Raw genomic sequence first — 26,204 nt, forward strand, 5'->3', positions numbered from 1 at the left:
TAGAGGCCAAAAGCTGGCTCAGTGTGGGATGAAAATGTGGCATGGCAAGGGCCATTGCTTGGGCTACTTAACTCAATTGAAACCAAAGGCAGCTGCACATTTGGGACTGTGACTTAAGGCACTAGGGCACAATGCAGAGTGAACCACGGGGCTCGAGCTTCTTCTGGGGGTTTGAATTTAACATGGATCAATCAGGCATGTTGGATGGTGTGGAGCAGCTAAGGTCTCACCGTAGGTTACTCAATGCCTCGAGCAAAGGTGATTATGAGTGGGCGAGGTGAACGGCGCACTAGGCGCAGAGCTGGGCGAATCGTGAGGCTCTAGCCCTTTAAGATTTCAGCTTGGCGTGGGCCAAGTATGACGAGGCAGGCTTAGGCTTGTTATATCGTGGATGACGAAAGAGAAAGAGGCACATGTGCCATCTTTCTTGCTTGTGACCTGGGCCACAGGCCAGGCTTCATGGGCCATGAATTGCGTGCCTGGAGCCACAACTTAGGAGTGACGCATTGTGCTTGGTAGGCTGGACACATGCCCATGCTGTTGAGGAGAGAAAGATGTAGGTTGAGGTCCATGTGGGTCGGGCGTCAGCTAGAGAGAAAAACTTGTCGTTCATCTGATTTCTCCCAAAGGGAATAAAAAAACTGTTGAATTTGAGCCTCTAAAACCTGCTGCTCCGAAGGTGGCCACGACCGTTGCTAAGAGGATTGCGTCAGGGGAAAGGCTTAAGTATATAATTGGGCGTCGAGGGAAATGCCTATTTAATAAAGTGGAAACTGAGAGTTTAATTACAAAAATTAGGTTTAAGGGATGAACAGGAGTTAACTCATATTCTATGGTATTTGAAGCCAAGTGGTAATAACATGGCATGAGACGTGCAGGCTTGGATGCTTTACGTGTGTGTTAGCGAGGTTAGAAGGGAGTAAGTACATTCATCCATCTCATTTGCGTATATTTCATGCATTTGAAAGAAGGGAGTTTTAACGAAAAGCCCATAGTACTGTTCACTTTAACGAAAAACCACATTTTTACACTAAAAAGTCAATCATGGTACTATTCACTTTAACCTTTATTTTGTCCTTATCATTAAAACTCAAAATTTTCAAACTCTTTTCATTAGTTTTTCCTTGAAAGAATTGTTACAATTTAATTATTATTTAATTCGTAGTTCTTGTTATGAATTAATTTGTGCACCATAGTTATTCCGCTGCGTATTCGATAAATTTTATGTAAGATTTTGCTACACGATGTATTGTGTAATCAGTTCCAAATAATTTTAATTTTATTTTCCACCATATCTTGGTTGAATTTATTTCTAAAGCTAAAATATGGCTCACACCCTAACTCGTGAATAATCGACATTTTATCCCCTAGGTTAAATGCTATTAAGGATAACAATGTTTCCATGTTGTAGTTGGTTATATTATTAAAGGAGTTTTTTGCTTCTTTTTTTTTTAAATTAATTATCTTTGTTGTAATACTATACTTTTGTCTTGTATTTGAAACAATTTATCAGAATTAAACAATCGTTTTATTTTCAAAGCATAAAATATATATATATATATATATATATATATATATATATATATATATATATAGTACTTGCTCTTGCTCTTGCAATTTTCAAACTGGTAGAGTTACACAGAAACAAGTACTATCAGAGTGAATATCAAGGACAACTTACATGTCCTTACTCTTGTACTCTTGCCTTCTACCAACCGGTAGACATGCTCTAAGAGAGGGGAAAGAGAGGGAAAGAGAGAGAGGTGGACGCCACAAGAAACTGCCACATAGGAAGAAAAAAAAAGGTTATCAATGTTGGTGCGTGGGCTACGGGCATAGGTGTGCAAAGATGTCAAAAATCCATGTGGGAGCTGTAGACACCACTTACACAATTATTTTTATGTGAGTCTGATGGTTTTGTCCTTTTTACATTAAATTTTAAGTTATTTTTATTAAATAAAAGTTTAATATGATTTTTAATTAAAAAAAATTGACCGAAGCTTTTTTAATTAGGAGCTTTTAAATCCAAGTCAAAAAATATAGAGTGTTTTTAGGAATGAGTCTAATTGTCTAATTATATGTTTTTATTTCTTATACTCATTTTATTTTTTCTAAAAATGTTAAATATCAATTAAAATCTTCTAATATTATGCAATTTCCAACTCCAAAATATCTAATTAATATCTTATAACAAAAAAAACTAATATACTAACATAAATCTATCTGCAAAACATTCTACCATAACTCAAGTAACAAATATATGATTGTATATTATACCTGTGACATCCCACATCGTCCAGCGAAGTGATCCTTATATATATATTCCAATCCTTACCTAGCACGAGGCCTTTTGGGAGCTCACTGGCTTCGGGTTCCGTAAGAACTCCGAAGTTAAGCGAGAAAGAGGCTAGAGCAATCCCATGATGGGTGACCCACTAGGAAGTTGCTCGTGAGTTCCCAAAAACAAAACCGTGAGGAAATGGTAAGCCCAAAGCGGACAATATCGTGCTACGGTGGTGGAGCGGGCCCGGTGAGTGATCTGCCCCGGGCCGGGATGTGATCACATCCCTCACGGTTTTGTTTTTGGGAACTCACGAGCAACTTCCCAGTGGGTCACCCATCATGGGATTGCTCTAGCCTCTTTCTCGCTTAACTTCGGAGTTCCTACGGAACCCGTCACATCCCGGTTCGGGGCGGATCACTCACCGGGCCCGCTCCACCACCGTAGCACGATATTGTCCGCTTTGGGCTTACCATTCCCTCACGGTTTTGTTTTTGGGAACTCACAAGCAACTTCCCAGTGGGTCACCCATCATGGGATTGCTCTAGCCTCTTTCTCGCTTAACTTCGGAGTTCCTACAGAACCCGAAGCCAGTGAGCTCCCAAAAGGCCTCGTGCTAGGTAGGGATGTGAATATACATTTAAGGATCACTCCCCTGGGCGATGTGGGATGTCACAATCCACCCCCCTTAGAGGCCCGACGTCCTCGTCGGCACATTTCCGGCCAGGGATTGGCTCTGATACCAAATTGTCACATCCTGGCCTGGGACGGATCACTTCCCGGGCCCGTTCCACCACCTTAGCACGATATTGTCCGCTTTGGGCTTACCATTCCCTCACGGTTTTGTTTTTGGGAACTCATGAGCAATTTCCCAGTGGGTCACCCATCATGGGATTGCTCTAGCCTCCTTCTCGCTTAACTTCGGAGTTCCTACGGAACCCGAAGCCAGTGAGCTCCCAAAAGGCCTCGTGCTAGGTAGGGATGGGAATATACATATAAGGATCACTCCCCTGGGCGATGTGGGATGTCACAATCCACCCCCCTTAGGGGCCCGACGTCCTCGTCGGCACACACGCAACCAGGGTTAAGCTCTGATACCAATTGTCACATCCCGGCCCGGGGGGAATCACTTCCCGGGCCCGCTCCACCACCGTAGCACGATATTGTCCGCTTTGGGCTTACCATTCCCTCACGGTTTTGTTTTTGGGAACTCACGAGCAACTTCCCAGTGGGTCACCCATCATGGGATTGCTCTAGCCTTCTTCTCGCTTAACTTCGGAGTTCCTACGGAACCCGAAGCCAGTGAGCTCCCAAAAGGCCTCGTGCTAGGTAGGGATGTGAATATACATTTAAGGATCACTTCCCTGGGCGATGTGGGATGTCACATGTGACAATACCCATTAGTGAGATATGAAACCTAAAAATAAAAAAAATAAAAAAAATAAAAAAAATAAAAAAATAAAAATAAAAATAAAAAAACCTACAAGCAGACACATTAGTTTGTGCTACGTTGATTATAAAAAAGAATCAGTTATATAAGTAGATAAATATAATTAACCTGTGATATATGTTGATTATAAAAATTAAAAATAGAATCTATAAACGGGGTTTAAAGCAGGAGCAAGAAGAAGAAATAACAAAAAAAATAAATATAAAATAATAATAATAAAATAATTAAGAAGAAATTTAATTTTTATAATAAATCTTATCACTGAAGAGATAATTATTAATAAAATAAAAGGTAATTTAGTTAAAGGTCAATAAAAAAATTGACTATTAAGCCATATGTCAATGACTGTTTTGGACTTAATCAATGATATATTTTTATTAATCAGGCATAGGTTAATGATGAATGCCACATAGGCTTTAAGTCCTTATAAATAGTTAGAATTTGACTATTCTATCATTCACTCTCTCTTTCTGTCTCTATAAATGTTATATGGGCTTAAGCTATTATAAATATGGATTTAGATCATCTCCGAATCAATTTGTGGAGATCTTCCGAGCCGATAGATCTCATCCATTGATACAAATCCAATGGCCAAAATCTCTTATCCTTCCTCTTTTCCTCTCAACTCTCCTCTTTCTCCCTCACTTCGAAGCTCTCAACCTCGAACCACCAACCCCTCAAATTCCAAATTAAATTCAACCCCACCTCAAAATCAGCCCCAACACTGCCGAAACCCACCCAACCCAAAAGTCACAACCACCAATTGCAAGTCTCTCACTTTAGCCTCTCCAAAATCAACCCCACCACCACCACATCCCTCAGTTGCAAGTCCCTTGACCTTAAAATCTCAGGTGATGTTAATGAAACAACAAAGAGAGGGGTCGTGCAAACCAATGTTTTTTTGTTGCAAAGATCTTTTTCATAACTATGGAAGAATTAGAGTGAGAGAAATCTCAAAGATGAAGAAGAAGAAAGAGATGACAAATAAAAAACTAAAATAGTAAAGTGTAGTGAAAAAACAAATTAGACTTGGAGCACAAATTACCTGCAATTGAATTTGGGGTTTGTTAACAACGATGGGGTATGGAGGTGCGAGGGAGAAATAGGAGTTAAGGGGGAAGAGAGGCGGGGGAAGAGGATTAGGCCGTTGGATTTCTATTCCTATAGAGTTGATCTTGAGAGGATCTGAATCCAATAAATAGTTAGAATATGTATATTCTATCACTTTCTCTTGCCTTACGTTTACATGAAAGAGTCTACTCAAGCCAAAAAAAAAAAGGCACCAGGAAACAAACGATGCATTGCAGTGTTCAAATCCAAATGTAAAAAAATATAAAACCAGGAAACGGACATTGCATTGCAGTGTTCGAACCTAATTGTGAAAAAACAGAACCAGGAAACGAACACTGCATTGTAGTTTCAAAATATAAATGTAAAAAACAGAGCTAGGAAATGAACATTGCATTACAGTGTCTAAATCTAAATGTAAAATCAGGAGTTGCGTGAGGTGTGAAGTGTAGGAGACGTATGAGTGATGAAAAAAATATAACCAGGAAACAAACACTGTAACGTAGCGTCTGAATCCAAAAGTGAAAAACAAAATCAGGAAACGGACACTGCATTGCAATGTCTGAATCTAGATGTACAAAGGAACATGTAGGAGGCGTGTGAGTGATGAAAAAAACGAAACCAATAAATGGACACTGCAACTCAGTGTCTGAATCCAAATGTAAAAAACAGAATCAAGAAGACACTGCATGTAGTGTCTGATCTGTATCGACTAATTCCAAATATAAAACTATAAGAAAGAGAGTGTTAGTTGAAGTAGGTGTCAGTTGTAGTTGCAGATTTTATAATTTTGTTTATTTTAGATGCATTTAAGTATCACAATACATGATTGACCTATTTATAATTAACATTAATATTGCTGATTTATTGTTAATATTATAACTTTTTATTGATTTTTCACAAAATTACCCTAAAATAAATTTTAAATTTTAAATTAAATTTATTTTAATAAATTGAAATTCGTACTATTGGTTCAAAAAATTAGAGTCATATCAAGTTTCCTAAAACGAACTTAAAAATCTTCAGTCTCCCCTTATCCGCAAAATTCCCGAACATTCATTCATCAATCAAATCATGTGTTACGGTCAGCAAACACCCCTCTCCAGAGACACCCCGACTCCACCACGCCCCGTCCGACAGCCGAACGAGAACGCGGTGGTGGTCGCAGATCTTCTCGGCCGCCTTGCCCAGACGGAGGCGCGGCTGGAGCGAGCCAGGGCTCGTGAGGCGGAGCTCAGCCGCCGATTGGACGACAGGAAACGGTTCGTCTCCGTCATGGAGATCCTCGAAACGTTCCTCAAACGACGCTTCCGCGAGCGACAGGAATACGAATCTCGCCTCTTCTCTCCCTCTCCCCTCTCGTCAGGGAAATAATAAAAAATCATAATTTTTAACACTTGATGTGCCTTCCATTGTAATTCTAAAACCTCTTTGGGGGGGTTAATTTAACGGCTCTGAATTTATTATCCGGCCCTTTTATGCATGTATTATACCAAATTACCATCAATGGAATGCTGATTATTCGAAATTAATCATGTGCTATTCTGCTAATGGTGCTTTTGACAGAGTAATTACCGCTGTATTATAACCGCAAGAACAGTTTTGATCTTCCAAAATTAACCAAAGGGCTACATTGAACGTTACCGTTTTACATTGATCTGAGGTTCTGATACAGTGGAGTACAAGAAATATTGTATGTATGGTTCATGTTAATCGAGTAGAGCTGCGAAATCTAGCTACAGAAACGTTTACGCTGTGCGCTGTGCGATATCTCCCAGATTTAGATTTAATCATCTGAAAGCAGTGGTTGCAAGCTCTTTTGGAGAAATGCCGACATCTTTGCAGTGGCGGCGCGCCCTCGTTCTAAACTGTGAAGATAGTCGTCCACTGGAAAAATATAGAGTGAGAACCCGATTAGATCAAGCATCGTAAATCTTACCAACACAACCAAAATAGCATAAAACACCTGGAAATTTCCTATATCGATAGATTAGAAAGGGGAGATGAAGAGCGGTAAACACCTGACATTGCGCCCTGGGTAACCGAGGTGATGATCCCATGCTCCATGGGTTCACCTCCCACCTGTAATCCTCCTTCTGGAAGGGTTGTGAGAGAGTTTGGGAAGACCAAATATGCAAACGCCTTCATTTTCTGCGTCACAAATTCAAACCCCATTAAGGAAGGAGAATTATGTAGTGCCAAAGAACGTGACTCCCTTGGCTCACCAGGTAAGGTATGGGTTGGAGGCGTAGCGAGTCATAGTTCAAGGTATCACCAACATAGAGAATAACAAATACACACAAACTCAAACATCTCACATACGAAGATTGATGTGTCGTCAAAGAATGCCCCTTACTCTTGGCTCACCAGGTTCAGGGGGGTTGAGGTTGGAGTAAGAGTAACATAGGTTCAACTTATACTAACATAATTACATTTATTGCGTGCACACATTTAGATATGAAAACAATTCGACTTCTATAACTCCAGTAAGATTACAGCATGGTGCCTGTTATCTTTAGTCCAACAACACGAAGCATTTCTTGGCACAAAACAAAACTACAGCTCTGCAGATGTAATGTAGGCATGCATGTGTGAATCGACCCCCCCTTTTATTGCTTAAAGAAGCCATAGAATTTTGGAGTATAATCTAAAATGCAATTAGATGTTTACAGAGATACGAACGAAGAAAAACCTGCTCTTCCAGCTTGCTGGGGTCCAATACGACGTATCCGCTCTCTGCCAGGCAACAACATATAGCAACTGCAAAAAGCATAAAAACATCTCAGGACATATTCATCAAACGTAGGATAGAAGACCAAAACATAGGTCTCATTTACCAGCAAGATGTTTTAGAGGAGCCCCAGCATCAACAAGGGCAGCACACGCGGCATTTATGGCACATGGCAGAAGCTACACAAGTAGTTGTTAAGGTACTTCTACTTGTATCAACATGTAAAAGAAGATAACAAACAAGGGTGTAGCTTACACATTCTTGGATATGTGAAAATGTCAAACATGATATCTAAATGCCTAGAGGTTATTCACCACCGAAAAAAAAATACTTGTCCCTTGTGCAGTATGGAACTTTATGTAACACAGAGAATAACTGCACTATCAGCACCCCGCAAGGTTATATAAAGATATTTATTTTTCCAGGGCCAAACAGAAATAATGAAAGAATACACTGGAAATAAGGACATTCAATGAATGTCAAACTGGAGCTCCCAATTAGCCTATTAAAATTGCTAAACTTCTAAGGTACAAAAAATGAAAAACACTGAAGGATACAGAACCATCATCATTGACAACCTGCAGCAGAAACATAATGTTTTTAAATAAAAGGATGATTACTTAACCATAGTTGTAAACAAGTTAATAACACATAACCCAAGGAAACTGAAGAAGTATTCGGCGACTCAGTTACTGTGCATATAAGAAGGTCAATTCGCATACATGAAGATACATAAGAGATGGGAAACTATATTACTAGATGGGCATAACTTCGAACAAAATCTGCATTTAGAAAAGGGAGACTACACTAAGTATACTGGTTTTACATAACAATTCATCTTATGGGTTGGAAAAACTACCGCCACCAGGTTGTTTGGTATCCTGCTTGAATCCAATTTTTGGTTTTGAAACTAATGAGTACTAAGTAAGTTAGCTACATTCATCATTTTTGACAACAACAAAATTGGATCCAAGAAGGATACCAAACAGGCCCTACATAATGCACAACTTATAATCGACAGATGCATTTCCATGCACAAGCTCAAAAGCCAAACCACAGTTACACTTCCTGGAAACTTTTACCTGTCTATGTAAAAGGGCCAATGCCCATATTTACCACCACAAGCCCCTTAAAACTCCTAAACTTTGACCTATCCTTAAAGTGATCCACTACTTGACTCTGCAAAACAACGCCTAAGATTCAGCCACGAAGTTTTTCATGTAATAAAATTGCCTCACCTGAACAATGACCGAGGTTGTGGTATTTGGGTTTAGAGTCAGTATGCAGATGCTTTGCAAGGTTCTCTTCAATATCATCTCATATTCCCTCTCCAATTTTCCTATATAATGCAAAAAACGTTCAAAATAGACGGAAATAACAGGATTCGCCCCCACTCTACGTACCCATTGTCCAGTCCAGAGGAAGTATAGTAGCGGCAAAAACTCACCACTCTGGCCTGTTTTAGGTTTCCAAATAACCTCAATGCAAGCTTTTTCGGGATTTTCATTCTTCTTTGTTCCTGCTTTAGGTCCATAAACTGCAGCCAGAACTTTCGTATCTCCTATCAAAACCAACAAAACAAACCTAAACATAAATACCAATATCAATCAAAAGCACCGATAAGAAGATGAAATTTCATATTTTTGCCAAAATAACCAGAAATCAAATCTCAATCGCTCAATTTATCAAAATTAACAATCAAATGTTTGACGACATACTGAAAATCTGATCATTTCAGCTAATGGCCACATTGAAAATACAGAAAATGTATGTGGATTTGAGGTGAAGTAAGAACCTTGAGTCCAACTTGCAGAGCCGTGAGCGCGGTTGAGGACGCCGCGAGAACAAGCCAATGGTCTCAACTGGTTTGGCGTGCGTCCATCGACTCTGTCAATTTCCATTGTCTTTGGCTGTTAAAATTAACGAAATTGATACTTCCGAGAGGCAAAATAGCTGAGATACAAAAGCGATACTGATAGATGTGAAAAATTGTAGCCGAAGCTGAAGAAGGATGGCAAAAGTTGGAGTTCCGTTCAAGGGGTTTTGGGAATGGCCGTTAGGGCTTTTGAGGGTCAATTTTGACTTTGTACTCTTCCTGTGTTTGATTTTGGTCAACTACGAATATAGTTTTTATTTAGGGTAAAATACAAAAAACTACCTCAACTATTGGTATCACGATATTTTCATACCTCATCTTTTAAAATTGACAATGTCATATCTCATCTTACGAATTTGTGCTAGTGTCAGACATCTGTCAGTTTTTCTGTTAATTTCTCTGTTAAATGTTGACGTGGCCCGACACATGTCCCACTCACTAATCCAATTCGATTAAAAAATAATAAAATATATTTTTAATAATTAAATATTCAAAAATTAAAAATATATATATTAAATCTCTCTCACTCTCTCCTCTCTCTCTCCCCCTTTTCTCGCCTCTCTCCTCTGCAACCCAAAACCCCTTCCCACCCGTCCTCCACCACCCCTTTCTCCATCATCACCACTGCCGTCACCTCAACCACCACGAATTGCCGATGCGATGTCATCAAGTCATCCGCAAGCTCCGAAATCGACATGGTGCAAAACAAGCAGGGCATATACATGCCGAAGTAGAAGAAAGTCGTGATCTTGTGGGACTTGGACAATAAACCCCCTCGCAGGCCGCCGTACTAGGCGACGATGGCGCTAAAACAGCTAGCCCAACGCATCGGCGAGGTTTTGAGTTTTGGGTTTGGGGAAGACGGGAGGGGGAAGAAAGGGTGAGGGGTGGATTTGGTTTTGGGGAATGGCATCGGTTTTGAATAAAAAGGTAAATCAATGGCGGTAGAAGCAGAAGACAAAGAAGGTTGAGAACGAGGGCTTCATGGCGAAGAAGAGGAGGGAGACCCAGTCCAAAGTAGGAGAGTACGCATTGGGGAGAAGATCATGCAATACGAATCCCGATCCGGGTTGGATGTCACTGGACGAGCCTCTGGCTTATTTGGACAAGTATTTGGGTCTGAGAGCCCCTCACCCGAGGCTAACTCCGATGGTTTCGGTTATGGAAGAGAGCTGGGAAAGGAGTCCAGGCGGCTCAGCTCAAACCAAAGACTATTACAATTCGCAGCGACAACGAAGCTTTGAACGGCCAAGTTTCGATCGATCCGCAATGGCGGAGGTTGATGAGCTGAAGTTGGGATCAAATGCTAGATTCTCCCCTGCCACTTCAGAGTTGTTCTATGAGGCCTAGCTGTTGATTACAGAGAAATAATTGATGAGTTATATGGGTTTGAATTCGAAGTTGAAGTCTGTTGAAGATGATGAGCGTGCGGAGAAAGGCGACGACGTTGAGATTGGCTCTGAACCTATTTGCAAAAATGTGGTCTGGAGATCTCAACGACGCTGTTCCACTGCATCATCTTCTTCGATTACTCCGCCTCCCTCATTCTGCCACCCTCGATCTGCACCTGGACGCCCAAAACGATGGCGTCGACCTGAACTCGGATTGGGAACAGGTCTGATTTGGGACGAAGTCCGAGTCTATGGGGTAGTGGGGGGGGGGGGACATGGGTCAATAGGCAAGAGTTTGGGTGGGAAGGGGTTTTGGGTCTTCTAGGATGCAGAGAAGAGAGAGAGGCAAGAAAGGGTAGGAGAGAGGAGAAAGAGAGAGAGATTTAATATATATATTTTTTCTTTTTTTTTAATTTTTGAATATTTAATTATTTTTTAATCCAGTTGGATTAGCGAGTGGAACATGTGGCAGGCCATGTCAGCATTTAACAGAGAAATTAACAGAAAAACTGACGGAGGTCTGACATTGGCACAAATTCGTAAAATGAGGTATGACATTGTCAATTTTAAAAATGAGGTATGAAAGTGTCGTGACACCAATAGTTGAGGTAGTTTTTTGTACTTTACCCTTTTATTTATTTATTTATTCCTTTCTTATAAACAAACGTTATTATCTCCACTAATAGAGAAAATATAAGATCTTTCACTTATAAGTGAGAAAGAATACAATTAGACCGTATAAGTGAGAAAGAATACAATTAGACCGTAATACTAAATGACAACTACGAAGATAGTTTATATTCCTTTTCAAAAAAAAAAACGTATATGGTTTATGAAGCACAAACGTAGAAATACACATCAGATTGTGTTAAGTTCCATTAAAAATAGGATTTGTATTTTTTATTCAAAGTTTAAGTGCTACTTAAAATTAAAGGAAAATTTCTTGACCGTAGCTCCTGTCTTTGGTTTTGGGGTCAACTACAATCCTCTTGAAAATCATTTTTCGTCTCTTCTCTTTCACTTTCCGTTTACCTTATTTGGTGTTGAATTGTCGTGTGAAACACTGTAGTCATCTTTTGGCCAACACACACAGTTATCACAAGGTTTTTGGATCAAGTTATCACCTTCGATATAGGTTTGAAGCAATAAGCCATGTAAGATGTCAAATTGTGTCAGGATCGAGTTTAGTCAGTACAACATTTTGGGGTTAGCTGGTGCAATGAGGCAACTTTTGGATGTTTGAAGGATGTGGAGCGGCGACATGATTTTGTCCTTTTATTTTGTTTCTGTTTAGTAATTTGCAGGAATTGTCTTGGAGTTTAGTTTGATTTCTCTATCTGGAGAGTTTGCTAGTATGATTGCTCTCTCTCTAGGAGAGTGCTTGATTTTAATTTTCATTTTGATGTGCTTCCTCTTTTGGATCTATGTGTGAAGGGTGGAGCGGTTGATTTGCTGGATCTACTTTATTTGGTGTTTGGGATCGTGGTGGTGATTAGCTGATGTGATCGACCTATGGGCATACTCCCTGTCCCAATTTATGTTTGAGATATTGTTCTCACTCGATCTCCCAGTAATATGAAGTTTAATAGTTATTGATAAGTGTAATAGTGTTGCTCCCAATGAGCTTAGATGAATGTTTTAAGTCTGCTCATTGTTTTGTGATGCTTTATTGTAATATTTTTAGATCTAGTTTGCAAGGACACTTTTGGGATGAGTTCTTTATGATATGTATTTGTAATGCATTTCTTATTCATGAATGAAATATCGTACTCTTTTTAAAAATAAAAATAAAACAAAAACATAAAAAGTGCTTCTTAAAAATTATTTGAAATTTTTTTTTCTTAATTAAGTAAAATGCTTCTATGATTTAGAAATATAGTCTGTTTATGCCAAACGCATTCACATGTACTTTTGGTTGTCAAAAATATTTTTAATTATTTAGTATGATAATTATTGATTTTTTTTTTATAAGTGAAATATTTTAAATTTGATTCTTGTAAATGATAAGTATGAATCTCACGCATAGCAGCTGGATATTTTGCGACACTGACAAACTCGCTGGCCCTGGCAGAAGAGAGAGAGGGTATGAGTATAATTTATCAACCTATCCTTATTTATAAATATATCAGTATTTTAAAAATAAAATAAACAACACTTTTAGCCCTTTCACTGGTAGTTTCAAACCTACTGGCCTTGAATATGGTTAGGTTTTACTCGCTTTATTTATGGTTAGCTAGTTTCTTTTCAGTTTTTGGATTTACTACAAAAGTAGCAATCTTCTTAATTCCCAATTCATATGGAACACATGCCATAGAAGTGCAACCAAGTATGGGTTTTCAAACTTTCAGAAAATTGGATCTAACAGTCTAAATTTATAGGGAAATAAAATAGGACATAATCTTAATCTCGGGATAGAAATATGATTTTTTGAATATGCACATGTCATGCCCAATAATTGGATAAAGATTTGATTTTTCCTACACCTTGAAATGATCAAATTGCCCTCGTATATAAATGAGTTATTTTCTCCCATTTTTTGATTTCTTTCTCTCTACTCTCTCTCTCCCTCCCTCCCTCTCTTTAAAATTGATATTTATTGGATGTTCTTAAATTAGTGAAAGATAAAAGAAAACTCAATTGGAAGATTTGATTTATTTGGAGATTGTTTGTGTTTGCTAATTGGTTATTTTGGGAAACGAACATATTTCTGTGCTTGCAGTTGTAGATTCGGATTTCTTCCTCAAATCAACATCTTCTTCCCCAAATTTGAAATCTCATTCAAAATCATATAGGTCAAAACCAATCTGCAGTCCAAAATTTTTTCAGATGTCAAAGAAAATCCATTATGAAAGACTAAAGACACCATTTTTTCTGCTACAATCTCTCTCTCTCTCTCTCTCTCTCTCTCTCTCTCTCTCTCTCTCTCTCCCCTTCGCCGATGAATGCATTCTCCCTCTAAGTTTGAAGAAAATTCCAAATTTATTATTTGTACCAATACGTGTAACGACGTCGGTTTTGTTGTGGACATGCATAGTGCAATTAACGACGTTGGGGGATATATGGGGGCCTAGATTCTGGAAATCCCTTAGAGATCTGTAGTTTACAAATCTTTGACTTGAACCTAGATTTTGAAAATCCCATTAAAAATCATCTCTTTTTGACATGCACACGACATGCGCACAACATGCACATGATATGCTCACAGATCTGAGCCAACCCAAAAATCCAAAGCTCACATCACTCTTTTTTATATTAAAAAAATGATGTCACCACTATATACACTGTATGCACACCACAGGCACACCATATATATGTACAGTACATGCACATGATATGCACATAACTGGAGATCGAGCAACAAGTTGTTTTTTGCATTGATAAGAAACTTTAATGGCAACCTATTGGTATAGTGGATACAATTAAAACATAATTGTTACGTAGATAAGGTAACAGTGGTAGTTTGAAAAGTGTTGTTACGTATATCAACCACTACTTAACCGTGCACATGGAAAACATGATACTCGTTGTCGTTATTTCATAGATAGGCATGACCCTTAACGTCCTTTAAGCTTTTTCTTTTGTTTTTTTTTATTTGCCGATGCCAACTAGGTTGCGGTAATACTCACTAAATTTTGAGGCCCAACATACGTGCATTATAACTAGTGAACATTCTTGCTTCTCATATTAAGTTGTAGCCATGCACACCACATGCACATTACGAGAAAAATTTCACAAACTTCTACAATTAAACACTTGAACCAGAAATTGTTCTATCACAGTTTTATAGCACGTCAAAAAGTAAAGTTTATTCCACAACCCATAGGCCCTAACATGAAACTCAAACCCTAATTTAACTTCTACGTATAAAGTCATTTTACAAACAATCCATTTATTCCCGAAATCATTGATGTAGAAATTTGGAACTAAACAGCCTACCTTACCATGCTTGTCAAAGCTTCAATAGTCGAAAAAAAAATGAAACCTTCTTGCCAAAATAGAAAATTTGGTACAAAGCCCAGCTCACTCTTCTCACCTCTCTCTCGCATCCCTTTATTCAAAATCAGAGGTATGAGGTCAACCCAAAATCGAGCTCACTCTTCTCACCTCTCTTTGGACTTCCCTCTCTTCGAAATCTGAGCTCAACTCAGAAACTTAGAGCTCACAGAACTCTCTCGACATCCCTCTCTTCCAAATGAGAAAAGTGATGAAATGGGTTGATAATTTTTAGTATTTATATATGAGTATTTTAGTAATTTCAGTTTTGTGCATGGCTTGTGCATGACCGAATTATCCTATTTCTTTCCCTAAAATAAAGAAAATGTCCTATTTTTGTCTTCTAAAAATCAAAGTTCAACTGCCGATCATGAATGGAATTTCATGGCATTGTCGGTAATAATTGATTATATGCTAATTCTCAATTCATGCATGTCATCCTTGCACAAGAGTCATAATAATCTTCATTGCATCGTTCTAATTTTGTAAAATGTTCCCGAAAGAACAATTATATATGGTAGCTCTTGTGGGCCAAAATAACTTTTTGGTAGGCCAATCACTTATTAAGGAAAGAAAAACGAAGATGTGGAATCTTACAAAAGCGTCTTTATTTTATCTACTACCTTACTTATATTTTACGATAAGTGTCTCCACTGCTTTGACAATAATTAAGCAAAGCAAAAGGACCCAATTTCTTTCGGATTAGACGATAATTACAGGACGAGGAGATTGTCTTTTTACGGTCAAGACCAAATAGTTTATATACACACAAAATCTTTGTCCAAGCAAAGATTTAGTTTCCTACAGTCCAAGCTTCCTCTTGAAACATTTCATGCATCAAGTTTCAGCTTGAAGGGGGGGGGGGGGTGTAAAGAATCTAATAGTGACAAAGATTTAGTTTCCTACAGTCCAAGCTTCCTCTTGGAACATTTCATGCATCAAGTTTCAGCTTGAAAGGTGGGGGGGTTGGGGGGGGGGGGGGGTGTAAAGAGTCTAATAGTTCTTGTATAGTTGGAGTGAGTTAGTCAAGGGTTTTTCTTGTAATTAGCTGTAAATGTTAAGGTCAAATGTGTACATTGAATTATCAAGTGAATGAAACGAAAAGTATTTTTCACACCTCTTAGTTTTCTTACAAGCTAAGTTTCTTTTGAATTTGCCTGGCAACTAGCAATGAGACAGACTTGAGATCTTGACTAATAGAGTGATAGCGTTAGTGGGTTAAATACTTAGTTATTAAGAAAAGAATAAGTAGAGATCGAACCCCACCACAATGCATGAGCATAATTGTTTTTCACTAGTGCAATAAAGCATCATTTACTACTATATTCCTTCATTATTTTCTCTAATCTCTGATGTAGATTCATTTAAAAGTGAAAAGAAGCAAAATAATGGAGAAATATACTTGGGGATTATTCTTTGATTATTATAACTGAAATAAAAGTATCCAAACAGTAGTGAAGAGATCCAGCAATTGATCTCTTGTGATAGTCCACAAACTAACTTTTAATTATGTGTATAAAGCCTCGAACCAAAGGTTGAGTGAGTTATCTTTTAATTCCAGCAAACAGAAAAGCCATCTTTTAATTGTCTTTAACTTAAAAGTAACATTCACTAGTAAAATCTTTAATCGCTTTTAAGCTATGAATGTCACTGCAAGGAATAGGAATTCTTACTAAAAGAGAAGAAAAATAAATTTGAGAACAAAAGAAATTTTCCAAATACCCTCGAAACACAAAAGAAAATTTCACAATGCACTCAAAACGAAAAGCTCAGTTTTTGACCTCGAAAGTGAAATAATTCACTCTACACCCAATGTTTACGTTGTTTTTGGGGAGATTATATTTGAACCCAACATTTCTCCTAGTGGTATTCCTCTTCATTTGTAAGTGCGAGGTCTTAGGTTCGATTCTCGCCTTGTAAGTGCGAGGTCTTAGGTTCGATTCTCGCCAAAGGCGAATTCGAACCACATTATTGCTAGCCCATTGTGAGGTTTAGCCCACTCCCTCCCTTTAGAGTAGATAATATCGTTTGTTAAATAAATAAATAATCTCCCTAAACCCTTAAATACCTTCAATCACTATGATCCCACGTCTCACATTGATTCTCTTGTTTCTTTTTCTACACCCAACCAAACAAAGGAAAAACATATAAATGTTACAGCCCTATATTTTTGGATGCACAAAGCCAAAAGTCCATGAATCTCAATCTCTCATAAAATATAATGGAGTCATTATAATTTCCGATTTTTTCTCGTTTATATTGTCATCACCATCATCATCAGTGTTTATGTTAATCTTCCTTTCATTAGTGTTTGATTAGTTTCATTTCGTCCCAAGAAATGATACTAATGGATGCAGTGGTCTAAAGTTTCTGCTCCACTTCGTTTAAGATAAGCATGCCATCAAAACAAAATGTCAGCATGTGATCACGTTGGTTTCTTCAATCCAAGGAAGCAACTTCTCCATTAGGGTTTGCATGAATTAAGGGTCTCAATTCTGATAGTTCTTGGTTAGGATTTGCAATATGGATTGTTAACGCTCAAAATTTGTAGGTCAAACCCAGACGAATCTGGGTGGATGCTCATAGATTCTGGACGAAAAAAATCAAAGATACTAAGCTCTTGGTGGGCTTGGCACACAAAATGTGAAATACTGGGCTAAATAGTTACACAAGGATATATGATGATTCATCCATAAACGGGGTTACATACAAAGTGGCTCAAAACCCTTAGCCTGGTGAAGCGGTGGAGCAAATGCCCCCATTTCACCCCAACTCTACCAACCCCTTCTCCCTCTGCCTCACTCCCCTTAAATAGGCAAATAACCACATTTTCTAATGTGTGCCCTCAAAGAGAAGGTGACATGGCCTCCTCCTATCTACCCAATAAATATCTAGTTTAATAAATATCTTGCATTAACGTGCCTTCATTTAATGGCAGTCTAGTTGTAGAGTTTCTTGGGAAGCGGTCATCTGTAGAGTATCCTCCAGGTAGTTTGCCTAGCGCTTCATGTAAGCACCACATGACGAGTGCTGCTCTAATCCATTAGTCAATTATTTAGCGATGAAGTGACAGTTGCACATTTGGGTGTGCATCCTTCTATAAGTGATGGGAGCCAAGCGACTTGCTTCGGCTCGATTACCCAATTATGCCCGACCGAGTATCGTTCCCTTCACGCCTACATCCCATCATAGACTTTGACACTGAATGGTGATTGTTACGTGTCGTGAGTTGACGATTGAATAGGCATGATCCTTGAGCCTTGTCCTATAAAGTTGCCAGTCCATCCACGTACTCATGTCAGTCGGAAAGTAGTTTATGTAACCTAGTCGAGCCGAGCTGGTGGCGATCGGCAATAATGCTCAGCGAGATCCCTTTTTATCCTTGTGGGCCTTTGGGGTCTTCCTTCAATATTTGCTTTCCCTAGGCCTTAGTCAGGCCTTCTCTTGGGCATGTATTGTTCTTAGGGATAGGAAAAGGACCCTGTATTAACATGGATTTTATCAAAATGTGTTTTATCCCAATTTTTTTGGAAAAAAACAGAGACTTTTTTTAATCTTATACGCATTTGTCTTTAATAATTATTTCATATTACAGTAAGTTAGAAAATGCATATCTAATTTTTAAGTTGGGTGCAGAGAGATAAATAATGCGTTCAAATAGAATTTCCTTTTTTGTTTGTCAAGTTGCTCTTCATTTTACTCTACCATTTATTCTTTGTCACATACTTTCTAATATAGGCATCAATTGGACGCAAATTATTGACTCTATACCAAGTACACAATATTCATGTGTGTTGCTTGACTAACCCTCTGTGGAGTGGATTCACGTGTGGCCTATGACGTGGTTCCACACGAGTGAGTGTTGAATAATGAGTTACACACAAGATACATGAAATGACATGCTGTTTATATTAAATGGTTTTAATCATAATTGTACAAGATCTTTTTGTTATAAAACACCACACCCACGAAATTGCATATGTGGGTCAATCGCTTGGCCGTCTCTTTGAACAATTTAACATGTTATCAGATCGAGTCATTTGATTGGACTCGAATTGGGTCTACTTTGCCTTTGTTGATTTATCTGACTTATAACCTTTCCTTGTTCCACACTTGAATGACCAATGTGAAATTAGTTACATGTGTGATATACTATCTGGTGATTCCACTTGTTGAGAGGTGTATTGAGTAATACCTACATGAGAAAATCGACAAAATTAATTATGAATTATATTGAATAATTCCACCTCTAATTATAACAAACCCAAACATTTTATAACCAAACCCTCACACTTTACATTTTGTGCATATAAAAACAAATAAGTTAGTGATTAGTAATAAACCGCTGACACGTCTACATGAAGCCTTGGTCGGTAGTCCGCTGATGAAGATAATTGACAATTGTTGACTGATGCGAAATCCAAACGAGGGTACTACATTGGCGTAAGAAAATGACAAAGTTTGAAATGGCATTTTCTTTCTAACGGCCAGAAAAAAGGGGCGTTCCAGTAATTCCAGCAAAAAAGAAAAACCTTCAACTGAAAGCAACTAGCGAGCGGCAAAGTACTTCCAAAACCGGTAATAAGATGCTCAAATCAAATCCTCACTCACTCACATACTAATCTCAATCACCAGCCGACCTGATCACCAATTCATCATTACAGTTCAGATTTTTCAATTTCACACATCAACATAATAATTTTTTCTTGCTTTGCTTTCACTCTCCCTCTAGCTTTTTCCAATTTAATATTTTCTGTTTTCTGGTTTTTTTAGTTGGTGTTCTTCTCCGGCGAGTAACTGAGGCAAAGCTCTCTCTTTTCTTTGATTTTGGAGCTCCATTTGGTTAAAAAAACTTGGACCCAATTGAGAACAAGCTCAAATGGAACCTGGGTCGGGCTCCGATTCACTGGCCAAGGCCGAGAGGGGGAGGGGTCCGAGGGGTGGAGCTGCAATTGGCTCTGTTGAACCCAAGATCTCGGCCTTTGTGCCGAGGAGGGATCACAGTCCGAGAGAGCTGAAATCCTGGGCCAAAAGAACCGGATTCGTCTCTACTTTCTCAGGGGAGACGGCTGCTAGTGGCAGTGAGAGGAATGATAGTGCTGGGTTCGGTTTGGACAGGGGTGTTGATAGGAGGCGGGGCGGCGGGTCCTCTCCGAAAATCGAGATCGACCCGGTTCTGGGTCGCACTAAACCGAGTAAAGGGGTTGAGATTGAGCCGGATGCCGGGGCTGGACATGGAGGGTTGAGGAGTGAGGGTGATGAAGCAGTGAGGGCTGAGGGTAAGAGGAGGATTGGGAATGTGCCTGTTTTGGGCGCTTCAGATGGTGGGAATGCACATAGGAATGGGGGTGGGAATGGGAGTGGGAATGTGCATGGAGTCACAGCAGTTGCTTCGGCGGTGGAGCCGAAGATAATTGATGGGAGAGATGAAGGAGATGTGGAAATGAATTTGTATGCAGATGGGGAAGAACCTCTTGATGGAGGGTGGCGGAGACCGTCTGCAATGAAGCTTGGCTTGAGAGAAAATCCGGGGATTGGTTAGTGTACTCGCCCTTCTGTTGTGATAATTTGTTGATGGGTCTTTGTGTCGATTCATAGGTTGATTCGCATAATCGTATTTGTTTATGCAGTTGCTGTGTGATGGTTGCAGTCATTAATTTTAGGAATATACAATAATGTTCCATAGGACAGAATCAATTTAGCCTTATTATTAGCTTTAGCCATCTTAGTAAAAAGACAGCTATTTTGTTTTTATTCTTTGTAAAAGTCTATAGTAAGTGGAACAAAGTTGTTGATTTACTAAGTTTTCAGTACTTGAAAAGGTTAGGGAAAAGAAGCTGATATGGGGGAATTAAACTTTCAATGTTTCGCTCTTTAATATGAGTAAACCTCGGCAAATAACAAATAGACGGATTCTTGTGACAGGGGAGGCTGGATTCCCTTAAGCAACCTCCATTCCTTTCCATCAGATATGGGCAAGTAGCAGAGAGAAAGAACACATATGCTTGTAATTTAACCCACTATTCTTTTTCCAGAGCGGCATAGCTGAAAAACGTTTTCTCGAACATTTTTAGTTTAAATAAGATTCCCAGCTTTAGATTCAAGCTTAGTGGCTTAGCGTAAGTTTTTTTTTTTCATGTTATTATGTAGTGCAGACAAAGCTTTCAAAAGTAAAATAAGTTGCGGTCTTCTCTTAGAATAAATCGATTGATTTCCCTTGGCTTTGTTTAGTAATTGAAAAGCATCCTTACTACTGAAAAACATTTTTTGGAAGAATGAATTTCCACTCTTGAATGTTGTTGGAATAGATCACAGCTTTTGTTTTTCCTTACTCTCATTTGGTTGTTTTTTATTGCAGTCCCACTAATGTATTACGGTCTGCAGCACTATTTATCACTGGCTGGCTCGCTTATATTCATCCCCCTGATCATGGTACCGGCCATGGGTGGAACAGATGTAAGCATGTGTTGTCTTGTGTTCTTTTTGTCTGTCAACTTAAACTGGAAAACTCACTGTATGTTTTTGCCTATATAACCATAGAAGGATACTGCCACGGTTATTTCAACAGTGCTGCTGGTTTCTGGCATTACAACAATACTGCACTCTTACTTTGGAACCCGACTTCCATTAGTTCAAGGAAGTTCATTTGTATACTTGGCACCGGCCTTAGTTATCATTAATGCTCAGGAATATCGAAATGTTACAGAGCATGTAAGTTCAGTAGAACAAACAATGGTTGAGATTCTATCAACTGTAATTTCCTTGAGTTTTGCCATAATTATCTAGAAAGTTTACATCGAGGTGAATTTTCCTACTTGAATTAGTGGCTTTTGCTGTTGCATCTTGAGTATTTAAAAATTATACCCTTCTGAAATGAAGTTGACTGTCATTATTTTCATGTTAGAAGTAACAGGGACCTCATAATTTTATTGTTCATTAATTTTGTTGCAGAAATTTAGGCATATAATGAGGGAACTGCAAGGAGCTGTCATTGTTGGTTCGATATTTCAAAGCCTCCTGGGATTTAGTGGTTTAATGTCCTTTCTGCTGAGGTAATCCAAGAGGTTTCTTGTAAAATTTTCGTTCTGCCAATATTTCAGTGCTTGTTGAAAAGACAAATAATATATTCTCTGGAATGAAAATGTGTTTCTTGTATACATTGGCTCTGCTCCTAATCCTACTGGATTATCTATCTTTCATTTTCTTTATTTATGACAATTGACAGTGTAAAACAACTTAGGAGACATATTATTTTTGCATATTTTGCTTGTTTAATCATGTCATGGGGACGTAGCAAAGATAATTTGATAGAATATAGCCGTAGTATTGAGAAATTAAATCATGGTTGCATATATAGTTTGTTTCAGGAGGCCTAGCGCATTTGCTATGGCTAATACTTTAAAACTGATTAATGTTTGCTTGTGCATGTATAAGTTATGCAATTTCCCTTTCTGATATGTATGATAACTCCTTTCAGATTGATAAATCCCATTGTCGTTGCACCAACAGTTGCCGCTGTAGGTTTAGCATTTTTTAGCTATGGCTTTCCTCAAGCTGGTAGTTGTGTGGAAATCAGTGTTCCGCTGATACTTTTGGTTCTCATATTCACCCTGGTGAGCATGTTTGGTACTACATATGCCTATGAAGCCTGTAGTTCTATACCTCATTAACTGTCTTAAATGTTTTTGGTAAGTGCTAACAAATGCTAATTCCTTTACTTTTTTTGCTTCGATTATAGTACCTTCGAGGGGTATCCATCTTTGGGAATCGCTTTTTTCAGATTTATGCGGTAAGTGTTAACAAATGCTAATTTCCTTACAAATGTGTTATTTTACTGAAACTGTATTTATTTATTAAATTAGATATTGTTCTTTGAAGTCTTTTGAGCTTGAAGATTTCAGTGTTTGGTATGTGTGACTGAACCCTATCCTATAATTTGCCTGCTCTTTTGACGGGAAAAAGAGCTCATATGGTCCACGTATTGTGCCATAGTGGAAACTTCAATTCCCAACATCATTCTAGGGGAGGCCTCTAATGCTATCTAAGCTTTGCCCATTTTTGGGACAAGATTAAAAGTATCCAAGTTCTTACTCCCAGGTTCGAATATGTACTTTAATTGACATCTAAGCTCTATTGCTGTATCTGTTTTCCAAATCCTGGCTGGGTAATTTTGTTGTATATCTTTGTGGTCATCAGTTGTGGACTTTGTTGGACACGACTGTTTTGCCCATGACTGTCTGACATGCCAAATTCTTAATAAGAGATGCATTGGACAAATTGTAGGACTAAAAACCTACCCAAGCCAAACCACCAATCTCAAGCCTCTCCTAAAACCCTGCCCATGAACAAGAAGGCCAAACAATTTACAGTTTTTCATTTGATAGTTAAAAAAGAAGAATGAATAACATGATAATTCACTCTGCTCCCTTCTGTCTAGTTGTTGGTATCACTTACAATGTTTTTGTAACTTTTTTTGGTACAAGCCGAGATTGTGACTTAATTGATCTTGCAAACATTTTCTCATTGCAGGTTCCATTGAGTGTTATGATCATCTGGACTTATGCATTCTTTTTGACAGCCGGTGGAGCATATGATTACAAGGGCTGCAGTGCTGATGTACCTAGTTCAAATATCTTAATAGATGCTTGCAGAAAGCATGCATATACAATGAGACATTGCAGGACCGATGTTTCGAATGCATTGAGAACTGCTGCATGGGTTCGGATTCCTTACCCTTTACAGTGGGGTATTCCTGTCTTCCATTTCAGGACTTGTATTATCCTGATCTTTGTGTCGCTTGTTGCATCAGTTGATTCGGTGGGTACCTTGTAACTCAAATGCAGCTGAAAATCAGTTTTAAATATGATTTCACATGCTTGTGTTTGTGCACACACCACTGCTGCTTATGTCAGGCCATTGGTAAGCAAGCATATAAACTCCCAAAATGTCTTGTCTCTGAGTAGGGGATTAGTAAAATGCCCTTGAATAATGCTATGAATTTGTGCTACGTTGAAGGCTTTGTAATTGGCAAAGGCCAATCCCTGTCTGGTTAATGCTAAAGAAACTTTAGATCTGTATGTTTAGGATGGTATATAAGCAAAATTTTTGAAATACCACCATGACACTGATGCATATGGTACAATAACTTGTTTAGGTTGGAACATACCACACTACATCTGTGCGAATTAATTTGAAGCCTCCAACCCCAGGAATTGTCAGCAGAGGAATTGCACTGGAGGGTTTTTGCAGTATATTGGCTGGAGTTTGGGGTTCAGGTACTGGGTCAACAACATTGACAGAAAATATGCACACAGTTGACATAACAAAGGTAGCAAGTCGCAGGGCCGTGGAACTTGGAGCAGTTCTCCTAATCTTCTTCTCATTTATAGGTAAAGTGAAGCACAAAGTAATAAGTGTTAAATTATGATATGTACTGGATACATGTTGTATCATTTTGACAATTTAGTGCATGTAAAAATATTATATCGGATCCCAATTTTTCAATACCAGTTCGCATGCCTATTTGGTTGCCATTGTTGACAGATATAGTTAGCTTGCTGGCAATTCTTGGTGGATAATTTAGAACTTCTTTTCTTCTTCTGAATAACATGTATTGTTTTCACTCATGCTTTAGGAAAAGTGGGTGCCATTCTTGCCTCTATACCACTATCCTTGGCTGCTTCAGTACTCTGCTTCACGTGGGCCCTTGTGGTGGCACTGGGTCTCTCAACTTTGCAGTATAGTCGAGCAGCAAGTTTTAGAAACATAATGATTGTTGGTGTTTCCTTATTCCTTGGTTTCTCTATCCCAGCATATTTTCAACAATATCAACCCGAAACCAGCCTCATACTGCCTAGCTATTTTGTTCCCTATGGTGCAGCATCTAATGGACCTGTCCACACCAACATTAAACAAGTAAGAAAGCTATTTTATCTTTGCTTCCTTTATGATTCTAAGTTTACAAACGCATGAAATATCAGTGCTTTACCACGCCCCCCTAAAAATTAAAAGACAAGGAAAGAAAGAAAAATAAGTAGAGAAGTTTCTATGAAAATAGTGATGAACCGCTGAAACATTCTAGTTTTGAGATACCATTTATATAAAATTTCCTGCTGATTAGCTTGATTGTCATGGACTGTCCAACTTAGTTCAGATTCTAGTTAGTTACAAGACCACTTATTCTGATGACCTGGTTTTTGAAAATGGTTAAAATCATTTTTAGGTATTAAGTTTGTAGTAAATAAGAGGAAAGACCCCCAGAACTATAAGTTATAGAAAAAACAAGTCAAGCGCTCAGTTGGAGTAAAAAACCGTCATCTATCCATTTGTCATACTCTAATTGATTTTACCTGTGAAAATTCCTTTGGTGTTGCAAAATAAGTTGGGTTTTTCTCTAAAGCATTGGGTTTGAAATGTTTTTCTCTAAATTGTGATGTTATCATCGGCTTATGTGTAAAAAGCCCATACTTTTTTTGCTAGGCAGATAAAGATGATCATAATATGACGCCTCTAGGGTCCATTTTAGAACAAGTAAAGAAACTTATTGTCAGAGTCTGTTCTTTGAACAGTTTCAAATTCTGTTTGTGTCCTTTGAGTTAGATACGAGCTGATTCGCTGTTTAAATGTCTGACAGCTTGATTTTGCTATGAATGGACTTATGTCTTTGAACATGGTGGTGACGTTTCTGGTAGCATTTGTATTGGAAAACACTGTCCCAGGCAGCCGGCAAGAACGAGGGGTTTATTTATGGTCACGTCCAGAAGACATCTCGATGGATCCATCTTCGCTTGAAGATTATTCCTTGCCAAGAAAGCTTCCAGATATTTTTGCCAGGCGAAACGTCTAGGTGGGTGATATTTTAGCAGACCACATGTACGAGCTCGGAGTAGAATAAAAATTCAAGGGCACTTGGTAGATTTTGGATACGGCTCAAGTGAAGAAAAATAACTATATACACAGAGCAATTAGCTGCCTACACCAAATTGGAAATGTTGTAAAATTACGAGGTTAGATAATAGTTTGCAATCAATTCAATTGATTCTGCAAATGACTGGGAAAGTTTAGTAAGGGCTACAAATTTTGCTCTTTGTGATCTGTAACTTCATAATACAATTATTCTTCCTAAATAGAAATTTATTAACCGACTCTTGCATTAGTGGAAGAATTATTCAATTTTTCGGGCCTAATATGTAGGAGTGTGATTCCTGTATTAGCGACATCCCACTTAGTTTTACGGCCCACTTGGTCTTTGACTAAACTCATTATTCCAATAAATAACCTCGTTACAAGACCTTGTCTTAACAAGATGAGGTGGAGGATGTCAAAGAAAAGAAGAGTGACACTGCAGTCATTCAACCCAGAGTTGGAACTCGTTCATGCAGATCATGCCATTACTTCCCTCAGATCGACGAGTT

At 38.5% G+C, this 26,204-nt stretch overlaps 2 protein-coding genes, 1 non-coding gene and 1 pseudogene across 6 annotated transcripts; 2 read left to right on the forward strand and 2 right to left on the reverse strand.

Moving 5' to 3' along the window:
* Window positions 1-5,805: 5,805 nt before the first annotated feature.
* LOC148690642 (protein SKIP34 pseudogene) lies at window positions 5,806-6,364 on the forward strand (annotated as a pseudogene).
* Window positions 6,357-9,633, reverse strand: LOC137744686 (exosome complex exonuclease RRP46 homolog). Its single transcript, XM_068484460.2, has 8 exons — window positions 9,326-9,633; window positions 8,978-9,091; window positions 8,769-8,869; window positions 8,088-8,108; window positions 7,637-7,709; window positions 7,492-7,559; window positions 6,821-6,950; window positions 6,357-6,686 (listed from the first exon to the last, which is right to left on the reverse strand). The coding sequence occupies exons 1-8, from the start codon at window positions 9,429-9,431 to the stop codon at window positions 6,586-6,588; spliced, it is 714 nt and encodes a 237-aa protein (XP_068340561.1). The 5' UTR covers window positions 9,432-9,633; the 3' UTR covers window positions 6,357-6,585.
* A 5,562-nt stretch (window positions 9,634-15,195) lies between these two features.
* On the reverse strand, window positions 15,196-15,296 carry LOC137720550 (U6 spliceosomal RNA). Its single transcript, XR_011066537.2, has one exon. It is a non-coding gene; the product is annotated as a U6 spliceosomal RNA (small nuclear RNA).
* A 3,954-nt stretch (window positions 15,297-19,250) lies between these two features.
* Window positions 19,251-25,934, forward strand: LOC137742728 (Xanthine/uracil permease family protein). Of its 4 annotated transcripts, none has more exons than XM_088685717.1 (11): window positions 19,251-19,368; window positions 19,564-20,327; window positions 21,149-21,246; window positions 21,331-21,501; window positions 21,742-21,842; window positions 22,268-22,403; window positions 22,529-22,579; window positions 23,320-23,607; window positions 23,945-24,179; window positions 24,425-24,705; window positions 25,424-25,934. In XM_088685717.1, exons 2-11 carry the CDS (start codon window positions 19,670-19,672, stop codon window positions 25,634-25,636), a joined length of 2,232 nt encoding a protein of 743 aa, XP_088541843.1. In that variant the 5' UTR covers window positions 19,251-19,368; window positions 19,564-19,669; the 3' UTR covers window positions 25,637-25,934. The 4 variants fall into 4 exon arrangements, with proteins under 4 accessions (XP_088541843.1, XP_068338774.2, XP_088541842.1 ...); XM_068482673.2 differs by having other exon boundaries at window positions 19,318-19,453; XM_088685716.1 differs by lacking the exon at window positions 19,251-19,368 and having other exon boundaries at window positions 19,403-20,327.
* Window positions 25,935-26,204: the final 270 nt, after the last annotated feature.

Source organism: Pyrus communis, chromosome 15 (genome assembly GCF_041283825.1).
Source record: "Pyrus communis isolate YQ-2024b chromosome 15, ASM4128382v1, whole genome shotgun sequence".
Classification (NCBI taxonomy): Eukaryota; Viridiplantae; Streptophyta; class Magnoliopsida; order Rosales; family Rosaceae; genus Pyrus; species Pyrus communis.